The following is a 21,585-nucleotide window of genomic DNA, read 5'->3' as shown; positions in this document are numbered from 1 at the left end:
CGACGGTATGTGTCGATACTATTACCAAGAAATGTCGATATTTTCATACATCGATATTTTTGCCCATCACTACTTTGTGCTGTTGGGGATTAAAGTGTAAAGTATGTTTCCTAATTTTTTTCAACGATTTCTCTGTAATTTTGCTTAGCGCCTCGTATATCGCTACACTGGAACGGTAAACGATTATATTACGCTGAAGAGCCAAAGAAACTGGTACACCTGTTTAATATTGTGTAGACCCCGCGAGCACGCAGAAGTGTCGCAATACGACGTGGCATGGACTCCACTAACGTGCTGGAGGTAACTGACACCATGAATCCTGCAGAGCTGTCCGTAAATCCGTAAGAGTACGAGGGGATGGAGACCTCTTGTGAACAGCACGTCACGATGTGTCCCAGGTATGCTTAACAGTGTTCATGTCTGGAGAGTTTGGTGGCCAGCGGAAGTGTTTAAACTCGGAAGAGTGTCCCTGGAGCCACTCTGTAGCAATTCTGGACGTGTGGGATGTCGCATTGTCGTGCTGCAATTGCCCAAGTCCAACGCAATACACAATGGACATGAATGGATACTGGTGATCAGACAGAATGCTTACGTACACATGTCAGAATCGTATGTAGACGTATCTCATATCACTCCAACTAGACACACGCCACACCATTACAGAGCCTCCACCAACTTGAACAGTTCCCTGCCAACATGCTGGGTCCATGGATCCATGAGGTTGTCTCCTACACGTTCACGTCCACCCGCTCGATACTATTTGAAACGAGACTCGTCCGACCAGGAAACATGTTTCCAGTCATCATCACTCCAATGTCGGTGTTGATTGGCCCAGGCGAGGCGTAAAGCTTTGTGCTGTGCAGTCACAAGGGCACACGACTGGGCGTTCGTGTTTCGTTAATGGTTCGCACGCTGACACTTGCTCATGAAATCCGCAGATATTTGCGGAAGGGTTGCAATTCCGTCACGTTGAACGATTCTCTTCAGTCGTCGTTGGTTCTTGCAGGACCTTTTCCGACCGCTGCGATGTCGGAGATGTAATGTTTTGCCAGATTCCTGATACTCACGGCACACTCGTGAAATGGTCGTATGGGAAAATCTCCGCTTCATCACTACCTCGGAGACGCTGTGTCCCATCGCTCTTGCGCCGACTATAACACCACGTTCATACTCACTTAAATCTTGATAACCTGTAGCAGCAGTAACCAAGCTAACAAATACGCCAGGCACTTGTCATACAGGCGTTGCCGACCATAGCGCCGTATTCTGTCTGTTTACATATCTCTGTATTTGAATACGAATGCCTATAGAAGTTGCTTTAACGCTTCAGTACAGACAGACATAGGCAATCTTCGTTCCCAGGCTCTGTCCACGAATGAAACAGGAGGAGAGGTATAGCAACAACTGCCCTGTGACTCGGATTCGGCCGTGATTTGCAGAGTACGGACGAAGACAATGGTGCTGGGAACGTCGGCGGACGCGCGGCCGGTGTCCGGTGGAGGCCTTCTAACCCTCCCCGCCAGCGCCCCGCCGGCCGTCGTCTATATATGCCGGAGCGCGCCGGCGGTCGCAGCAGTCGCCAGCAGCCAGAAGCAGCATGTCGGCCGCAGACACACTGAGCGCCGCCGCCGCCCCCGGCCCGGAGGCGGTCGCAGAGTCGGCCCTGTCCGCCTCCACCGTCTTCTACTGGCTGCTGCTGCCCGCCGTCGTCCTCTACTTCATCTACTACCGGCTGCAGCGCCGGCGCATGTACGAGCTCGCCGACAAGATACCCGGACCTCCGGGACTCCCAGTCCTCGGCAACGCGCTTTCGTTCATCGGAAAGAATGAGGGTGCGTATCAGTCCGAGTGGCCACTGAGGCTTTTCTCGTTACTAGGTGAGCCGAGATACGATATACCCCTAGAATTTCGAGGGAATGCGCCATAATTTTATCGGTTTGTGCAACTACTGGCGGCGCACTTCAATCGTAGGTGAATGCAAATCGACGCCCGAAAGTAAAATCATTTGGTTTGATATATCATGAGTGATAAACCTCTAAAGTCAGTGAAAGCAGATAAACATTTTGAAGAGATAAACAGTCTTGGCTGCAAAACAGGTTTTATTATTATTACCAGGCTTTATTATTTTTGGCAATAAAGCGTTTCGCATTGATTAAGGCATCTTCAGATTGGCTTGCATAACAGGTGTTAACCCATATGTTGCAGTCCATGCAAATGTCTTAGCATGCAAACACAGTTGTCAGTATTTTCAGAACATTGCATGGTGCCCTGATAGAAAATCGTGATAAGTACACGGGAAGTTACGTTTAAAATATATAAAAAATCAAAGCGGGTAGTTGCTCTTGTCGAGTTTTAAGAGACTTAGGACAGTGCCCTTGCAGAATATACGGCGCAGTCCAAAGGAAACAGGCCACAGTTCATGCACAAGTGATGCATTTCTGTAGCCCTGATACGGTTTTTTGTTTTCTTTGGGCTGCACCATATGCTAGGGCACTCCGCAAAGTCTTTTAAAATTCGATAAGAGTAACTGCCCGCTGAAGCTTTTTATGTATTTTAAAAGTGACTTCCCGTTAACTCAATACTACTTTATATCAGGGCACCACGCGATGTCCTTAAAATATTGACAATGGTGTGTCCCTGCTAAAACATTTGCATGGACGGCAGCATCTGTGTTTAATATCTGTTATACCAGCCAATCTAAAGATGCCTTAATTAAGGCGAAACTCGTTATTGGCAGAATACAAAACAATAAAGCCTGCTTTGTAGCCAATACTGCTTTTCTCTCCAAAATATATATCTAATATATCTATGATAGCTGTACCATACCGCCATGAAGTGGAAACATCAGGTAAATACTCGCAATGATCATTCATTGTGACGTAAACTGGAACGACCACGTAAATCTCGTAATGGACTTGGATAATCCTGAGGTGATGGTGAAGACCCTGGGCGTGGGGGACGGGGTGCGGAGGAGGTGTAACTTCTCTGCTGGAGAAGTAGTTACAAAAACGCCTGGGGAAGTCCAACTGAAGTTTTTACGAGTAAGGCGTCGCAGAGGGAGGGAAGAACCTGTCTTTAAAGACAATTCAATGATTATATTATACATCCAATGGTACCATTATTATGTTACTCATCTCAACGTAAGATCAGGCATAGCCCACAGTGTGAAATATATTAAGTCGCGTTCAGAGCCGTACACAGAATTTTTGGGGGAGAGGAAAGAGTATAAGCAGTACTTCCTCTACGTATCTACCATTTGACATCATCCGGTGCCAGGTGGACAGGAAAAATGTGCGTGTAGAAAGAGTCAGCTGATGGAAATTTCGTCCAACGTAAAAAATACGTACTGAATAAAATTCTTTGAGTGTACGAAATGCTCGAATGGAAAAAATGCTAGGAGTGGAGCGGTACTTCGCCTCGGGACTGTTCGGCCTATAAGGCGCCACCGCCCACGAGGGATCGATAAAAGGAGAATTATTCGGAAAGTTAGAAGGAGATCGGAAAGTATTTGTGGCTGATACATCCACAACATACAATTCAAAATACGAACGTAGGAAATTAGCAAGGACACAAACTTCCATAATCCTTAAGTACGAACTAACTGCCCTTAAACACTTAGCATTAATGAACGTACACTAATTAAGATGCATATACAGCGAGACTAAGAATTTCTTATTTCCACACACTACTAATCAACTGTTATTGGAGAGACAAACTTGTTTTCGTACAATCAACTTTTGAAATGGTCTTACATCTAAAATTTATAGTAGTTCACTTTAAAGTTTTGTTACTCGTATTCATCCCGCTATTGCTTTAATGACCTATCGGCATAAAACAAAAACTTATCTCATCGTTCCTAATGAGAAATGGTGCTTTGCTATTATCTTCTCACGAAGACCTGTGACATAAGACTATATTAACAAACAAACAAACCTACAACGCTGAGTTTGTGAGGCCAAACAACATATAATTAAGACTACCGACAACACTGGTGAAGATCCTTTACAAGCACAAATTTCGTAAACGAGCGAAACAGTAAATCTCTAGTTAAAAAATAACCGAAATTAAAACAGTAAACAAAAGCTGACCAGTCCACTTAGATGATGGCAGTTGCAGGATACGCTTGTCTGGAATTTACTCTTTGTGGGTTTCCTGAGACTTTTCAACTACGCAAAACCGATTATTACTAGTTTTCCTTCAATACATAACAGCAACTACATCTGTTGTGGTTGCATTGCCGAGACGCACAATGGAACCCTCTGGATTGCGTATCGGCGGCCACAGATGCTCATTTAGATTTCCTCTGGAGACAGTCCGTTGGTAATGGCCGGTTCCGCTATCTCCCTGACAGCGGCTGTCAGTGACATCACCGGCTCACCGGAAACAGCCTATGACATTCTTCACAGGCAATGGTTCCGTCTTATCATCGACTGTTTTATAGCTCACTTCAATGTTTTACGCAAAAAATGGTTCAAATGGCTCTGAGCACTATGGGACTTAACATCTATGGTCATCAGTCCCCTAGAACTTAGAACTACTTAAACCTAACTAACCTAAGGACAGCACACAACACCCAGCCATCACGAGGCAGAGAAAATCCCTGACCCCGCCGGGAATCGAACCCGGGAACCCGAGCGTGGGAAGCGAGAACGCTACCGCACGACCAATGTTTTATGCAACAAGGAGATTAATTCCCGCTCATAGTCGACAAATGCAGCGTGGAAGCAGAATGAACTTGGGACTACGGTATTAGATACACCATCCCAACAAATTCTGTTTCTGAAGGCGATGCGAGAAGTCTAACAACGCAATGATATTGCTGTACGAACTTCACTGCCGAGTTTCGAATCTAAACTCATAAAGTTAGCGACCTTCTAATCATATTACGTTAAAAAATGACATTTTGTGCATATCTTTAGGGAAAAGGAAGCTTCAAAAGCATAATTATGAAAGCAATTGCATTAGTCAACTACCTTTGTGCCTTTTCTTTCTTTAGTGACGGTAGGAGCAAGATCACCGAGCGGGGTGGCGCAGTGGCTGGCACACTGGTATTGCATTCGATTTGGCGACGGTTAAAATCCGCGTACCGCCATCTTGAGTTGAGTTTCCCGTGATATCCTTGAGTCGCTCCAGGCAAATAGCGGGGTGGTTCCTTTGATAAGGGCACGGCCGATTTCCTTCACCATTGTTTACTACAACAATATTTAGTGCATATAATTTGTTCCGGTGTTAGTCTTCTTCAACTACATAAACGATACGAGGGCAGTCTATGCGTTATGATTTACTGTTAACGTTTCATTCCTCTCAGAGTAAAATAAATGAAAATAGCACAGAAGCGCTGAACAGTTAGCGTCGTTTTTTGGTCGTTTGTAGCGAGAAATTATAAATTTTTATGATACTTTCTTATTCAGAAATGGCACAAATAAAAAGAAAAATTGCTCTTTTTGACCTCGTTACAATTTGTATTTTAGTTTGTTTTAGACGATTTTTACAGAGACAAATTCAGTATATTTACAGATCACTCAACCCCTAGGCAGAGTACATCTAATTCCTAGTTTGTTCTCTTTCGCATTCGTCACCGTACTTGTCCGATCGACAGCTTCGGCTAATTAAGGCTTTTTTCACCAGGATCTTTGCTACTTTGCTGCACAAATCTATTATACAACATGCCAACCTTGCTGTTCATTTCTAGATACTTTACAAAGTAAGCTGAGAGGCTACGAGCTATTAGCAGAGTCTCGTATTTGTTGACAAAAGACACCAGTGAAAGAAAACATCCTGGCAGACGCGATTCTACTTGGTCCAATCACTGTATATTAGTAAACCGAACAGACCAAGCGTGAAATAAACAACAGAAATATCGCCTGACTGAAGTTACATGCATTGCTTCGTGGATCGCCCTTAAGGTGTAACTATGTTCAAGATGAACGTCTTGAACACGAAATGTTGGAGAAATTATTGGAGGTTTCTCCACAAACGGCTTAGTATGCAGACTGGTCGCTGAAGGTGAATGATAATAAGAGTGACCGTGGTCGGAGCGCCAGCAACGTATGAACCGGTTCTGCGTGGTCTGCGTCCTGAACAGTATTACCTCCAGACAACAGTTCTGTGCGCTACTGCAGAAAGAATGCCGCTTGTCAGTACTTAACGAAGTGTACTTCGCAGGAGACGGCGCAATTGTGTGAAAATTTTCAGAATTTTTTACAGATGTTTTCGTAGTTTGCAGTGGCAAGAACACTAATGCTACCTTTTTTTGCTCAGATTTCTTAGATTCCTTTTCTTTAAAAAGTTCTCATTTCTAAAATTCTCAAGCTATTGTTGGAGAAATATTTCGATAATCGCCTGAACTGGTTCTAAAATTAAACGCTTTCTTGGCAGTTTCTCTTAGCGTAACAACTCTTCACTAACAGTTGCACTTTGTATGCATCACTTCCTTGAAGTCGTCAGTGGCTGTTAATTGCAAATTACCAACCTATATTAATGTGACAAACCATTAATATTAACTGAAACATCAATTTGCCCCCATAAAAACTATGCCAAGAAACCAGTATGGCACATTATGTGAAAACCAGCTGACATTATAGCGATCTGGGCCAGTATTCTGATCTTCAATAAGTCTTGTCTGACCTGAAGCAACGGGGCACTGTTTTGCTCCAGTTTACTGAGAAATACGAAACACAGCTTCACAAATACGTAGTGAATTCTCGTGAGAGCATACTTCTGTAAAAGTGTTTTGTGTCTATCGAAGTCAGTATCAACCCATGTTGCTACCAACTGCCGTTTGAGAAACGAATTCCTCGAAGTGTCATTCAGAGCTGGAAGAGCGTAAACAATCAGTGCGCACCTTTGTAATTTTCCACTATAACTTTATCACTGTTATAAATCCAGGAAATTTTGGTACACAATTTTGGACTGAACGAAGGTCGGCAAGGAGCTTTATTTCATTATATGATGAGAACGAAGGAGGTCATTCCAGTGGAGCGCTCGCAGATGAAAGGGAAAAAAGTAGTTGTCACGCAAGGCCAACCGCTGATACGACTATAAACCAGCAACCTCGCTTTCACCCCTCTGGGGTCTTTACAGCACAAATGGCGAGGTTTTACACTTATATATTAACGTGTCTGGTACGTTTTTGTGAATTACGCAGATTGTATAACTTATGACATACGGCAACCGTTTCCAAGAAAGGGAGCTCGTATTTGTCAGTGCTCTGACAATTGCTTGGCACGAGAGTATTTTGAATTGAGTCAAGGCATACCATTTGAGTTGCAGATTTACGTGGGAAACGTGAGCTTTTGACGTCTTTAAAAAACTAAGGGAAGATTACGGCCGGCCGGAGTGGCCGAGCGGTTCTAGGCGCTACAGTCTGGAACCGCGCGACCGCTACGGCGGCAGGTTCGAATCCTGCTTCGGGCATGGATGTGTGTTATGTCCTTCGGTTAGTTACGTTTAAGTAGTTCTAAGTTCTAGGGGACTGATGACCTCAGCAGTAAAGTCCCATAGTGCTCAGAGCCATTTTTTGCATGGGGACACATCAAGAGTGTAGAGTGGGTGCTCGTCTGTCTCCCATTTGAGTTGGCGTAATTTCTACTTTACCATATCTGCGGTATGGGGACGTGCGTTATTATGAAGCATCAGCACATTTTGTCATAGTTTTCCCAGACGTTTCGTCTTAATTACTCACATTTTTCATTGTCCGATGGATGTCTACTGGTGTTTGTCCTTCGGCAGTTAAGAATAACAACACGTTGGGCTTGTTTAGACACATTTGGCAACAACTTCACCATAATTCACGTTTCCGCAATTTCTGCACGCACTTCGAAGAGACACGAATTCCACACTAACCCCTAGCCTACAGTCTGGTCCCTTCAATCTCACAAACCAACCAACCCTAGTCTACATGTCGGTGCGTTTATACCCGCATCAGAGTCGCGCTCCGTCGCATACACGCTGTAGTAACGCCCTCAAACGGAAATTTTTTGACATACACTTATAGGTCGCTCTATTACATAGCGAAGGCACACTGCACAGTCGCTTACACTCAGCGTCCGCTCGCAAAAGGTACAGACAGCGAGCTGCAATAGCCTACGAGAAAGCACCGAAAAATTCTAAGGTAGTCTAGCAAGGACAGCTTACGGACTGACTCACTTCCATTTTTTCATACTTACATGAACTGAAGACCAGTGCACGGACGTCAACGTCATAACGCAGTGCAGCGCAATTTCCGAAGAAAAAATAATCTTCGTAGATTGAAATTCCGAGCTCTGTTGAGTACAAAACATTTTTTGGGTTTCCGGGATATTAGTAGTCTCTGTCAGGTGTATGCATGGCGTAGTAGCGTTGTAATCGTACATCTCTAGTTCCAATCTTGCTAGTAGCATTTTTTTACGTTTATTTAAACTGGATATTCATTAAAAAAATGAATGCTGTTTAGAAAAGACTGAATGACGATTTTGTAATAAAAATAACATATTTTTATTTTTAATTATGATGACATGAAAGGTAACTAAAATTTGATACAGACATGTGAAATGCACTTTTCTTCAATGACAAAATAAGTATTCAATAACACAGTTCAGACTTCTAAATTTTTTAAAAAAAGTGTTTTATTTTCTATATGAACGAGTTAGGCGACAATCTGTGCGGTTTTCTTAGATTGTTTGCAGTCAATGCTGACATTTCCTGTCCAGTAAAATCATCTGAAGATGAAAACCAAACGCAAAGTGATTGTATGATGCGTAGAATGGTAGCTGACTCTTAGTAATAAAATGTATGTGGTCTTCCAAATGAGTATTAAGAGGAGTCCGTCAAATTTCGATCACACGATAAATCACACAAATCTAGCGGATGTCAATTCAACTAAATATCTAGGAATTACAATTACGAAAAACTTAAATTGCAAAGATCACAAAGATAATGTTTTGGGGAAGGCAAACCAAAGACCGTATTTTAATGGCAGAACACTTAAAAGATGCAACAAATCCACTAACAGGGCACCTACACTAGCCCGTGTTCGGCTAGATTACTGCTGTGCGATATGGGATTGACGGAGGGCATCGAAAAAGTTCGAAGAAGGGCAGCGTGTTTTGTATTATCGTGAAACAGAGGACGGATATGATGGACGGCAATCACTAAAACAAAGGCGATTTCCGCTGCGGCGAGATCTCTTCACGAAACTTCACTCACCAACTTTCTCCTCTGAATGCGAAAATGCTTTATTGACGTTAACCAAGGTAGGAAGAAACGACCATCATAATAAAATAAATCGGAACGCGTACGAAAAGATTTAAGTGTTCTTTTTTTCCACGCGTTGTTCTAGAGTGCCGGCCGTTGTGGACCAGCGGTTCTAGGCGCATTAGTCTGGAACCGCGCCACCCCTAAGGTCGCAGGTCTGAATCCTGCCTCGAGCATGGATGTGTGTGATGTCCTTAGGTTAGTTAGGTTTAAGTAGTTCTGAGTTCTAGGGGACTGATGACCTCAGATGTTAAGTCCCACAGTGCTCAGAGGCATTTGAACTATTTGTTCGAGAGTGGAACGGTAGAGAAACAGTCTGAAGGGTCTTCGATGAACCCTCTGCTTGGCGCTCAATTGTGAGTTGAAGAGCAGTCACGTAGACGTAGATGAAAATCGAAGGAGGCAATACGTACGATACACTTGCGAGAGTCAGACGTTCTGTGGTAAGTTGATAAGTTCTATGGGACCAAACTGCCGAGGTCATAGGTCACTAAGCTTACACAGTACTTAATCTAACATAAACTAACTTACGCTAAGGACAACACACACACCCATGCCCGAGGGAGGGATCGAACCTCCCACGGGGGGAGCCACGCGAACCGTGGCAAGGCCCCCATAGACCGTGCGGCTACCCCGCGCGGTGTGACGTTCTGTGAAAATTAAAAGCAGATCACGTAGCGTGCTAGTTCGATGCGGTGATCTAGTGGAGGGAAAAGTTGTGTTCCACACATGCAGCCGCTTTGATCCCTGACAGGGGATAGCGCAGCCAAACGGACATTAACTAGAGATATAGCACATCGTCGTGTTTATCCACGGCGGTGCCGGGGAAGTCACCGGAAGGGAGGAAGGAGAGCAGTGGGAATCCATTATCCTGCTGGCAGCCGCCGTAAGAGTTGCGTAAGGGCGGCGCTGGTACGCCGCTGGCAGAGACGACGCACCCAGCCGCCGTGAGCTCTCGCCCCGCGTGCAGGAACGCCGATCGCCCACGCTGCGGCGCGCCTTCGTATGTTACACGCTAGACTTGAAGTAGCACGAATGTTTTCAACCATCTATGCGTATTCCTATTGTACATCAGTTATTGTCAAGTCTATTGTAGTAGCGCAATGACGTTGCGGAACAGTTCGCTGGGCTAATTATTCGAGGACTATCGTGGGAACTTGAGCCGAGAGAACAAGCACAATAGGCCACAGCGTAAGCTCACCTTGCGTTTCCCAGGGTGTCATGATCCGAACGCAGTTCAATTCGTTTATGTAAATGACTTTTGCCTCGTGTGAAACTGTATTGCAAATATGGATCATATCTTCACGACAAGCCAGGACAAAAGAATTTAGTATAACGGGAGCATATCTTTTACAGTATTACCTAAGGGATAGTAAATACTTTTTATTTATTTTTATGTACTGTACACAAATGCCGTTTAGAAGAACCGCAAACATCTCCGAGCCGAGAGACACAAGAACGGTCAACTACACGTCAAGAAATGTGGAGATTTCGTATGATGAAGAAAGTCTAATATAAAAAGATTTAGAGAAAATAGAAAGCTTGCTTACGCAAAACGTGGAATTGTTGATATACCAATTGGTATAATGTCGGAAGTTCCATGCGGCTTTTCGCGGATGATGCTGTAGTATACAGAGAAGTTGCAGCATTAGAAAATTGCAGCGAAATGCAGGAAGATCTGCAGCGGATAGGCACTTGGTGCAGGGAGTGGCAAATGACCCTTAACATAGACAAATGTAATGTATTGCGAATACGTAGAAAGAAGGATCCTTTATTGTATGATTATACGATAGCGAAACAAACACTGGTAGCAGTTACTTCTGTAAAATATCTCGGAGTATGCGTACGGGACGATTTGAAGTGGAATGATCATATAAAATGAAATGTTGGTAAGGCGGGTACCAGGTTGAGATTCATTGGGAGAGTCCTTAGAAAATGTAGTCCATCAACAAAGGAGGTGGCTTACAAAACACTCGTTCGACACTCATCAGTGTGATATCTGTACCAGGTCGGGTTGACAGAGGAGATAGAGAAGATCCCAAGAAGAGCGGCGCGTTTCGTCACAGGGTTATTTGGTAAGCGTGATAGCTTTACGGAGCAAACTCAAGTGGCAGACTCTGCAAGAGAGGCGCTCTGCATCGCGGTATAGCTTGCTGTCCAGGTTTCGAGAGAGTGCGTTTCTGGATGAGGTATCGAATATATTGCTTCCCCCTACTTATACCTCCCGAGAAGACCACGAATGTAAAAATAGAGAGATTCGAGCGCGCACGGAGGCTTTCCGGCAGTCGTTCTTCCCGCGAACCATACGGGACTGGAACAGGAAAGGGAGGTAATGACAGTGGCACATAAAGTGCCCTCCGCCACACACCGTTGGGTGGCTTGCGGAGTATAAATGTAGATGTAGATGTAGATGTAGATCTACATTCATTAACAAAATCAGAACTCCAGATCGTGTAGATGTTACATTCAGAAACGTTGTAGCAAATTAACAGTTATCGTACTGAGGGATAAAGATGTGCAGCAATAGTTTACAGTAACAAAGGTGTTACGGACTATCGAAAAAAGCCCCGGTGACTTCAGCCAGATCTATTAAAAAGGCGAAACAGCACTGACTGCAGCTGCATTTCATTTGAGCTATTAACTGACAGCGTAGTTGATGGTGCTTATATACACATGTAAGCAGCAAGTTATTTCGATTTAAGATGTATTTCTCCATTTTTTGTACTGTATTTCTGTGACGTCTCAACGATCGTAACTGTTGTTTAGATCCGTATTCGCAGTGACTGCTACAGTAGTAGGAACGTCATGTCAGAGTAGACTCGTCCAGATCCGTCCTTCTGCCGACCTCAGATGTCACGGCGAGCGGCCGTGACGGAGCTGCTGTTTTACGGCAGCCTCACAACGTTCACTGAGTCATCTAGCAAGCCTGCAGAAACGGAAAGTTCCTTCGACATCGAAAACGCTCTCACGTTAATTGTCGCCCTCGAGTATCATTCTCATCGTCTACAGAGTTATTCTTGCGCAAGCTCATCATAAAGATAACTTTCTCAGTCTCCTGCTTATGCTTCAAGTACGAGTGTTCCAAAATCAATTATCACTTATATGATACTGAATTTATCAAGTGACTAAGTTTAACGTATTGATTTACGTCAGTAGCCATAATTTTATCGACTTACAAAATAAGAATCGAGTGATATATGCTTAAAATAAATATTTCCTGAAACCACAAAATTTTAGTGCGAGTACTATGAGTTCCAGTGTATCTATTATTTCCATCGCGTTATAGAACATCTGATTTATCGCATTACTGATCCATAGCTCCCCACTGTTTATATTCACGACCCTCTTCGAGGGCCTGGTTAACAATGCTCTGGGGAAACAGTAGACACACATTTGGTAGGTGATCGTTGCTTTGTATAATTACCGCTATAGTAATTTCGGAGAGAAATTAGGGAAGACATTTTTGTTAAACAAAACTAACCAACTCAGTGCATATACAGATAATCTGGGAGAAAGCGCTTTGAACCTCATCGAAATATGGTATTGGTTAAATCTGTGATAAATTAGAACGTCTTGTCAGAGAGACAGAAACAGAACCAGCACTTGGCAGAAAGGATGTATCTGAGAGGATTTCTTACGGTTACCACCACGCATGTCGCTAGAATAAAATCAATTACTCTTATCGGAATATTTGCAAGATCAAAAATTTGTACAGTAGTTGAATTTCTAAATGCAACATCTATTTTTCCGAAATCGGAGTACGTGTTGGAGAATATGGACTTTTAACTTCTCATTAACGTTGGTCTCAAGATGCTCTTATGCACACCGTGGACCGATTACTGACATGTATGAACGTGGCACAGAAAATGAAAAAAAAAGAAGCTGCAATTAGTCCACTTACTGTGAGGACACATAGAAAGTTCTACTGTTCAGTTTCAATAACAACTTCTACTGTTCAGTTTCAATAACAACTACATTGAAATGAACAAAAAAATATATCAGTTTTTATCTCCCATGCATTACTTACGAGAGCTATTACACGAACCAAAAAGAAAAAAATAGAAAAAGTGAAGTATTGAACGATGAACTTGAAGGTCTGCCACGTGGCGTCCGCCCGGACCAAATGTCGAGAACAATGACTAAAAAAGGAAGAGGGAAGTGGGGGGGGGGGTAAAAATAGCGGTAAAGCGCTTGCCTCGAAACCGAGAGGTCGCGGGATCGAATCGCGTTTGGAACATGGATTTTCCAGTTTGCGTTTTAAGCTAATCTTCCTCTTTCTACGATGTGAGGACAGCCCAGAAACGACACGTGGTTGGGACCCCACATTAAACTGTATGTCCCCTTTCCGCGCTTTTATAACTGCGGTATGTTAGGGACAAGCAAGTCGGCGAAGTGGCGTCCAATTGAAAAGGCTTACATCAGGCCATTGAGCCACAGGAAATTATTATTCCTATTCAGTTTTAGGAAGAGATCAAAGCTCCAGTTTGCTACGCAAAATAGCATCATTGCACTTTAAAGAAAGACGTCATTATTTGTTGCCGCTTCTGTGACTGCTCATAAGAACCAGTTATGGAGCAGTCAAGCAAACTCCATGCACGTACCCAAACCGCGAAAAAAGAGGCCCAACTACACCCAAAGATGATAAAACGGAAACAGATATTCGACGTATGTGGGATCAGTTTGGGTCTCAGGCAAAGTTTCTCGTTCATAAATTTATTACGAAAAAATGTATGTTGGGTGATTATGACTTCCCCACCACGCCAGACAGTTAACTCCTGATGTCCTCAAAAGGCAAGATACACTTCTTCAGCCATTTATGTAGGATCTTAACCTGTCTTCGAGTCTCAATAAGGTGCAAAAAATAAATGGCGATGAGAACGATGCTATGCCTCCGACGATTTAGAGCCTGGAAGCTTTGAGGGCCTGTACACTGAGATGACAAAAATCATGGGATAGCTACACGTACATATACAAATGAAGGTTCTATCACGTACACAAAGTATAAAAGGGCAGTGCATTGGCGAAGCTGTCATTTGTACTCAGGTGATTCCTGGGAAAAGGCTTCTGACGTTATTATGACCACGTGACGGAAATTAACAGAATTCGTATGCGGAATGGTACCTGGAACTAGACGCATTGGACATTCCATTTCAGAAAACGTTAGGGAATTCAATATTCCGAGATCCGCAGAATACCAAATATCAGGCAATACTTCTCACCACAGACAATGCAGTGGCCGATGGCCTTCACTTAACGACCGAGAGCAGCGGCGGTTGCGTAGAGTTGTTAGTGCTAACAGACAAGCAAAACTGCGCGAAATAACTGCAGAAATAAATGTGGGACGTACGACGAACGTATTCGTTACGACTGTGAGGCGAAATTTGGGGTTAATGGGCTACGGCAGCAGACGACCGACCCGAGGGCCTTCAGTAACAGCACGACATCACCTGCAGTGCTTCTCCTGCGCTCGTGACCATATCGATTGTATCTTAGACGACTGGAAAACCATGGTCTGATCGGATGATTCCCGATTTCAGTTGGTAAGAGCTGGTGGTAAGGCTCGAGTGTGGCACAGACCTCACGAAGCCATGGATTCAAGTTGTCAACAAGGCACTGTGGAAGCTGTTCGTGGCTCCATGATGGTGTGGGCTGTGTTTATATGGTATCGAATGGATCGTATCGTCCAACAGAACCGATCACTGACTCGAAATGGTTATGTGCGACTACTTGGGAACCATTTTCAGCCATTCATGGACTTCATGTTCCCAAACAACGATGGAATTTTTATGGATGACTATGCACCATATCACAGACTCACAAGTGTTCACCATCCGTTTGAAGAACATTCTGTACAGTTAAAGCGAATGATTTGGCCCCCAGATGACCCGAAGTGAATCCCAACGAACATTTGTGGGACATAATCAAGAGGTCAGTTCGTGCACAAAATCCTGCACTGCCAACACTTCTGCAGTTATGGACGGCTATAGGGGCAGCATGGCTCAGTATTTCTGCAAGGGACTTCCAGCGCCTTGTTGAATCCATACCACGTCGAATTGCTCCACTACGCCGGACAAAAGGAGGTCCGACACGATATTAGGAAGTGTCTCATGACTTCAGTCACCTAAGTGTATAATTAAAGTCAACAGTGGTTAAGAACTTATAAAAATTTTGCCTTAAAATACCTGTTAAAAAGTGACAATCAACAAATATAAGAATGAAATTCAAGTGCTGTAATTTCGTGTTGCCCAACGATCTGGTGCAATTTTTTGCACTGGACACACTTCAGCAACTTACGTGTTCCGAACATACCCTAGTAGCTCTACTGGAAAAAGGTGACCTATAGTTCAACGTGGAATCCGAATCACGTGTCGTACCTGACGTTTCCTCACAAGGATAGGTTAAAGGCACACTGAGATGTCGCATGGTCTGACTGAAATTCAATTCCGAAAGATTTCTGGTTCCAGGCACGCGCTTCACCACTAATCTATCAGGCCTTACAAAGGTCAAGTGGAAAGCGAAACATCAAAACACAATTTCTGAACAGAACACTATTCAAGACCAAATCATTTGGGATTATCTATTGAGAGCAAGATTTATAAAACTAGGGTAACAGTCGTACATATTAGAGACTTCCAAAAGACGTGCAAGTTCCAAGGAAACATACAGGGTTGACCTGAAATTTCCAGCCACCTTACTGATATGAATGGTGCGACTGGTTCCTGTGTACGTCAGAAGAACCAGTCTCTGCGTTTTTGGAAGTTGTTTTTCGATCCGTTACTCTCTGAGAACTCTGTAGTGCAATTATGAGTGTGCAAGGTTCGCCATGTCACCGCGACGCTAGGATCTAGAACGTTCGGCTTGAGCATGGAGGAATAGGCTACGCCTTGCTGGCTGTTTTTGCACACATTGTACCTGGACGCTAGCTAGCGCTTCCGGAAAACGCCGTTGTGCAATATGCGGCCGCTGAGGAGCTGTTCGTATGTGTGTGGTCGCCACCAACGCCAGCGAGAGCCAGCATTGCGAGCCGTTGGCCAAGCGACCTGCCCCGATTTCACTGGCTACGAGAGCACTCTGTGCCCCTCTCACGTCCCTCAAGATGGACATCAAACGACCACTGTCGTTTCCACGCACTGTTCGTAGTACTCGACAAATTTAAAGTGTCTACGTGGCTGATATTTCCACGACTAGAAGCCTACATTATCGTCGGGGATGAAACGCTCCTGTTGGACTGTTGTGCCGAACAGTCCAAAAATAAGTAATTAGATAAATAAAAGATTACGAGCTGGCATTATAACGCGCAGGCAAGAGAGATGTTCTCTTTCTCCCCAACGTGTCAAAACTAACAATGTGGCTCTGAGCACTATGGGACTTAACATCTATGGTCATCAGTCACCTAGAACTTAAAACTACTTAAACCTAACTAACCTAAGAACATCACACACATCCATGCCCGAGGCAGGATTCGAACCTGCGACCGTAGCAGTCGCGCGGCTCCGGACTGAGCGCCTAGAACCGCTAGATCACCGCGACCGGCAACTAACAATGTATTAAAGTTTTTACTTTTCATACGTTATCTAGAGTACAACAGCATTGGATCAAACGTCTGCTAAGTTTCTAATGGGTGCTGGAATAAAAATAAGTCATACACTTTTATTAGTAGATACGGGATGCGTAGCTTCCCAAATAACCTTGCCTTCGGGCAATAACCGCCTCAAACGAGCATAAAGGTTGATACAAGAAACGAGTGAGGTGGCGCAACGGTTAGCATAGTGGGCTTCCTGCTGGGAAGACGACGGTCCAAATCCCCGTCGGGCTATCCAGATTTAGGTCTTCCGTGATTAACCTAAATCTATTCAGGCAAATACCGGCATGGTAGCTCTGGAAAGAGCATGGCCGATATCATTTCGCAATCCGAGCTTGAGCCCCGTCTCTAATGACGCGCTGTCGACGGGACGCTGAAACTCCAACCTTTCTTCCTAAACATACGATGTTGATCCCCTTGGAAAATGGCTTCCACTGTGTGCCTGTCATCAGGGCTAATGTAGCTATCAAGTTTGTCGTGTACTTGCAGTTCCAAACAAATTAACTGAATGTCAAAATACAATTGAGTTTCAACAGCGATTTTAGTTCTAATTACCTTTGTGAGTTATGCTGAGTTAATTACCACCCACCGCCCACTCGTTAACACTGTTATGGAATATACCAGAGGAAGGAAGATCAGGATTTAAAGTACAGTAGACGACTAGATCATTAGAGACGGAGCACAAGTTCGAATGGAAGAAGCATGAGAAAGGAAATTGGCCGTGCACTTTCGAAGGAACCAGCCCAACAACGCGGCACACCCCACTCACAAGTCTTTCCTATCTTTACAATCCACAGTTAATTCTGTATTTGTTATCTGCTTCTTTTCAAACTAAACTGGACGGACTACTGACTTGCTCCAATCCAGTACTCTTTATACCTCTAAATGTCCAAGTGCCGTATTAAGAGATCAGCTCCTAACACATCTGCCCTTAGCAAGATTTCCCGAACTGCTCCGGATGCAACGGGTAAAACGCACTTCTCATCTGCGTTCCTAAATTGTTTGATAAGTCAGTAATAGTATGGTTCACTGAAGTATCAACTTCTTCTTAATGAATTATATAATATTAGGTGTTGTTTCACACGTTAATTTAACAGTTGCCGAAGGCCAACAAAACAAATTTCGAACTCATTACGTACGGCACTATGTGTCAGATACTTTTGAAGGCCTTGTTGTACACAGAAACATATCTCCCAATACCACATTAAATCACAGTGTACAGTAGATCCTACGCCGCTCTTGCTGTTTTATATGTAGTTTCAGTGAATAACATCAAGACGGCCAGTGAACTCCCGAGCATCGAACTACACGAGACCAGCTGGACAGACCTGTTTCCCATTAACAGGAGACCAGTTTATCGTGATTGTATTTCGCTCACTAAACCGCTCCCAGGGTTAAGGCAATATTCAAGACGAACCACTCTTAAATTCTGCTGTCTGGGTGTCCTTGGCTGTGGCAGGGATGGCATATCATACTAGTGTTGATCTCAAAAAGCAGGTCATAACGCAGCAACTTTTCTTGCACTGCCACTGCGATTACCTTAGTCACGGCAGAACTATCCCCTCAGGAATGTCAAAACACCATTGAAGAGCGTATTCATAGTCACTGCGGCGACAAAAGGACGTGGCAGAGATTGTAGCGTTAATTAACGAGCTGCTGCTCTTTTTTCTGTGAAAATTTCAAGAGCCTTATGCTGTTCTCTAGACCCCAGTCGTTGTTGTGCTGACATAAGAGAAAGATATCGACAGCATAATTTCAAATAACGGTATGGATTCTGATGCACGGGTGTATTCTGGCTATTTTGAAGAACTGAGAGATACAAATAAAACCATTATGTCAGACTATCGCTAAATAAAGTCGTCAAGAAGGTTAACAATACCGAAAAATAATCTCCCTTCTGAGTGCGGTCGTTTGTGGATTACTTAATTATGATAAGATGATTTTTTATTAGGGGAATGTACGACATCCCATGACAGCTGTAAAATAATTTATCACGCCACACACCTGGAAGGCTCAAACCTGGCTCCATAATTTTTGTGTTTTATAAGGGTTGTACTAGGGGGGTGAAGGGGGGGGGGAGGGGAGCGGGATGCGTTGAGGTGTGTTACAATGTGAAAACTAACCATCTCACTGCATTTTGCACACAATACGTGATATATCTCTCAAATTACAATCACTTTTCGCACAGCTATGTTGTCACTAATATTAGTTATCTTATCTTACTGTGATTTACTAAAATGAACTAGGACAGAAATAAGAACTTTAAAAAATCTTATATTTTATGGCCTATATACTTAAATTACTAATAAATATATTGATTTTAATTAAATATTATTTTTGAAACTATTAAATCGTGAGTCGGCAGCTACTAAAAATGCATTTTGGATAATTTCAGTGTCTTCGTATGGTTTTTTATTCTGTGCGATAGTTTTTGCAACGAAGAATGATGCCTCAATTGCTGCTTCATTCTTGTCAAATGGCTTTAAAATGATGATTGTGAGCATTAAGTTTGAATTTTAGCTCCCTTACTTCCTTCTTTGGAGCACAATCCAGTGGGATATCCTTTCCAATCCATGACTTAACTGTTTTGAAGTGACCTTCGACATTTCCTTTTTCCCATCCTGGTACACTTTCACAACACAGTAAACACATACATTTTTCCTTAATCTAGGTAAAGAAGTTCATAATCGGTTTCCCATACCGAATGCAAGTGATAAGTTTTTTGCTTTTTGCTTGAACACGCCATCTTCAGAACAAATTCAGCTTAGTATCAATGCGTAAATCACACTATTACGTTAGGAAACGGATGATGTACACACGAAAAATGTGAAGTGCATAACCTCACGCGTTACAGTCAACTAAAAGGCTGACAGTGTAATATTCTTGGCTAACTATGGCAACTGTGCGGGAGAAACCATCAGTTGCTTTCAGCCCGGTCTGACTTCAATGGAGCAGTCCAGGTTAGCCAACCTGAAAGTTTCCGCCATCCACCGAAAATATCCCCGAGAGCTACTAATAGCTCGCGATTGACGGTTTGGCGATCACTGCTCTAGCTGATAATATTTCACCGTCTTGGAGATCGGAATAGCGGTAGTAGCTGCATTAGAAAATAAAACTGTGGGTCTTTCTTCATTTTTGTTCGTTTTTATTTCTAATTTTTGGCATAGATTTGTAGCAGAAGTATCATGAATATTTAGCAAAAGTCATAGCAAAGCTATTGGACGAAAATTCTGCCAGTAACAATGAAACAAAAAGTCATTTACCTGCAGCAGTTTTATCACTACTTTGAAATACGTATTAACGTGCAAGTATTACGTACCATTAATAACAAAAATAGGGGATCCCTATTCTTCTGGGAGATCCTTGTGTTGTGAGAGTACAAGTCAAAGCCGGTTACAGGGGTAGGCGCTAAATCATGGGTCTCCAGCATTTTGTTCTTTTTTCTCGGTGTGGCCCGTCTGATGGGATCACGGTGTGGCGTGCAGCCGCCACGATTTCACACTCGACGACTGACGGAAACGTAATGAAATCCGTACTATCATTAACGCAAGCACAGCGGGCCTCGTTGCCAGTTCTCCAGCAAGCTATTAGGTATGCCAACAACCGTAATGATCCGTTTCTTAAGGCGTCGCTTTGGTAACTAGAGCGCTCTGGTGATACTCTCGCTCCCACGTCCAACGGAACCAAACGGACACAGCACGGAAAGTCTGAAAAAGTCTGCAGACCACTTGTTAAACACATGCCTGATGTCATCGAGAACCTAAGAAAACACTCTCGATGCGGCCTCTAAACATTTATGAAAGACTGAACACGTCTGTGTAGCAAATAACGGACGATTAACATGCAGTAGGAAGAAGGTACAATTTAACCAGCAATTTAACCTGCAGACGTGAGAATAGACTTCCGTGTATCAAGCTTCTTGCCAAAGAAAAAAATTAATTACATGTTTCCATTATCCCACACGCTTCTACACAGGTTCATGAGGCGGCAGTCAGCGCCATTTTCAGGCAAAGACAGTTCAGATATTATTGGTATATGTAACTCTCTGGCGTTACTTTTTTGTTGTCGTGGCCGGTGATTTTTTTCCTGAATGCAGCAACTTTTCTATTGCTTTTTTATTTTTCATTCTATAGTGTCACTATAGCATTGCCAAGTGTTCAAGTCATACGTCACTACATTGTATGAACAATAACTACATACAATGAATAATAAAAAGTATAATTAAGCTTCCTGGTTGAATAAAACTGTGAACTAGACCCGGACTAGAATCCAGAAGCTTCACCTACCGCTTCCGAATGACCTACCAATAGAGCTACGCAGGTACGATGCATGATCCGTCCTGACAGTTTACCAGTCGCCAAATCAGCGCATATTCCGCTGTAGGTGACAATTCATTCAACAATAATAATTTTGCACGTTAACCTCTGCGCTCCGAGCATGATGTATTTATCGTTATTATATTAACTTGCACGATAAACTGACATATGCTGACACAACCGTAAAGGGTAGGAGTCCACACATTTCCACCGCAATGAGACACAACAAGACTGAATCTCTTGAATGATGCAATTCCATGTAATGCGAATATTGACGATAAAGCGGCTCAGGAGACAGTAGAGTGCAGGTCAGTAATGTGTGGCTGGTGCAACGTCTTAGGTCATTCTTGTCGTGACTGATGGCTGTGGATCAGTACTGCATAATTTCAAGAGGAAGCAGGCTCAAATTTCAGGATGCCATGAAGGCAGCAACATGCAGTTCTGAAACTTTCT

The 21,585-nt window shown here is 43.4% G+C and overlaps 1 protein-coding gene across 1 annotated transcript in view; it reads left to right on the top strand.

Annotated features, from left to right (window-relative positions):
• The first annotated feature begins 1,577 nt into the window (after positions 1-1,577).
• The window catches only part of LOC126175364 (cytochrome P450 4g15), a 49,301-nt gene continuing 29,293 nt past the window's right edge, over positions 1,578-21,585 (top strand). The window contains exon 1 of the mRNA XM_049922129.1: positions 1,578-1,832. Within this exon, the coding sequence (XP_049778086.1) occupies positions 1,598-1,832 (235 nt within the window). The 5' untranslated portion in view covers positions 1,578-1,597. The remainder of the gene's footprint in view (positions 1,833-21,585) is intronic.

This window comes from Schistocerca cancellata, chromosome 3 (assembly GCF_023864275.1).
Source record: "Schistocerca cancellata isolate TAMUIC-IGC-003103 chromosome 3, iqSchCanc2.1, whole genome shotgun sequence".
Lineage (NCBI taxonomy): Eukaryota > Metazoa > Arthropoda > Insecta > Orthoptera > Acrididae > Schistocerca > Schistocerca cancellata.
Note: the sequence above shows the minus strand (reverse complement) of the source record. Positions and strands in the feature narration are given on the sequence as shown.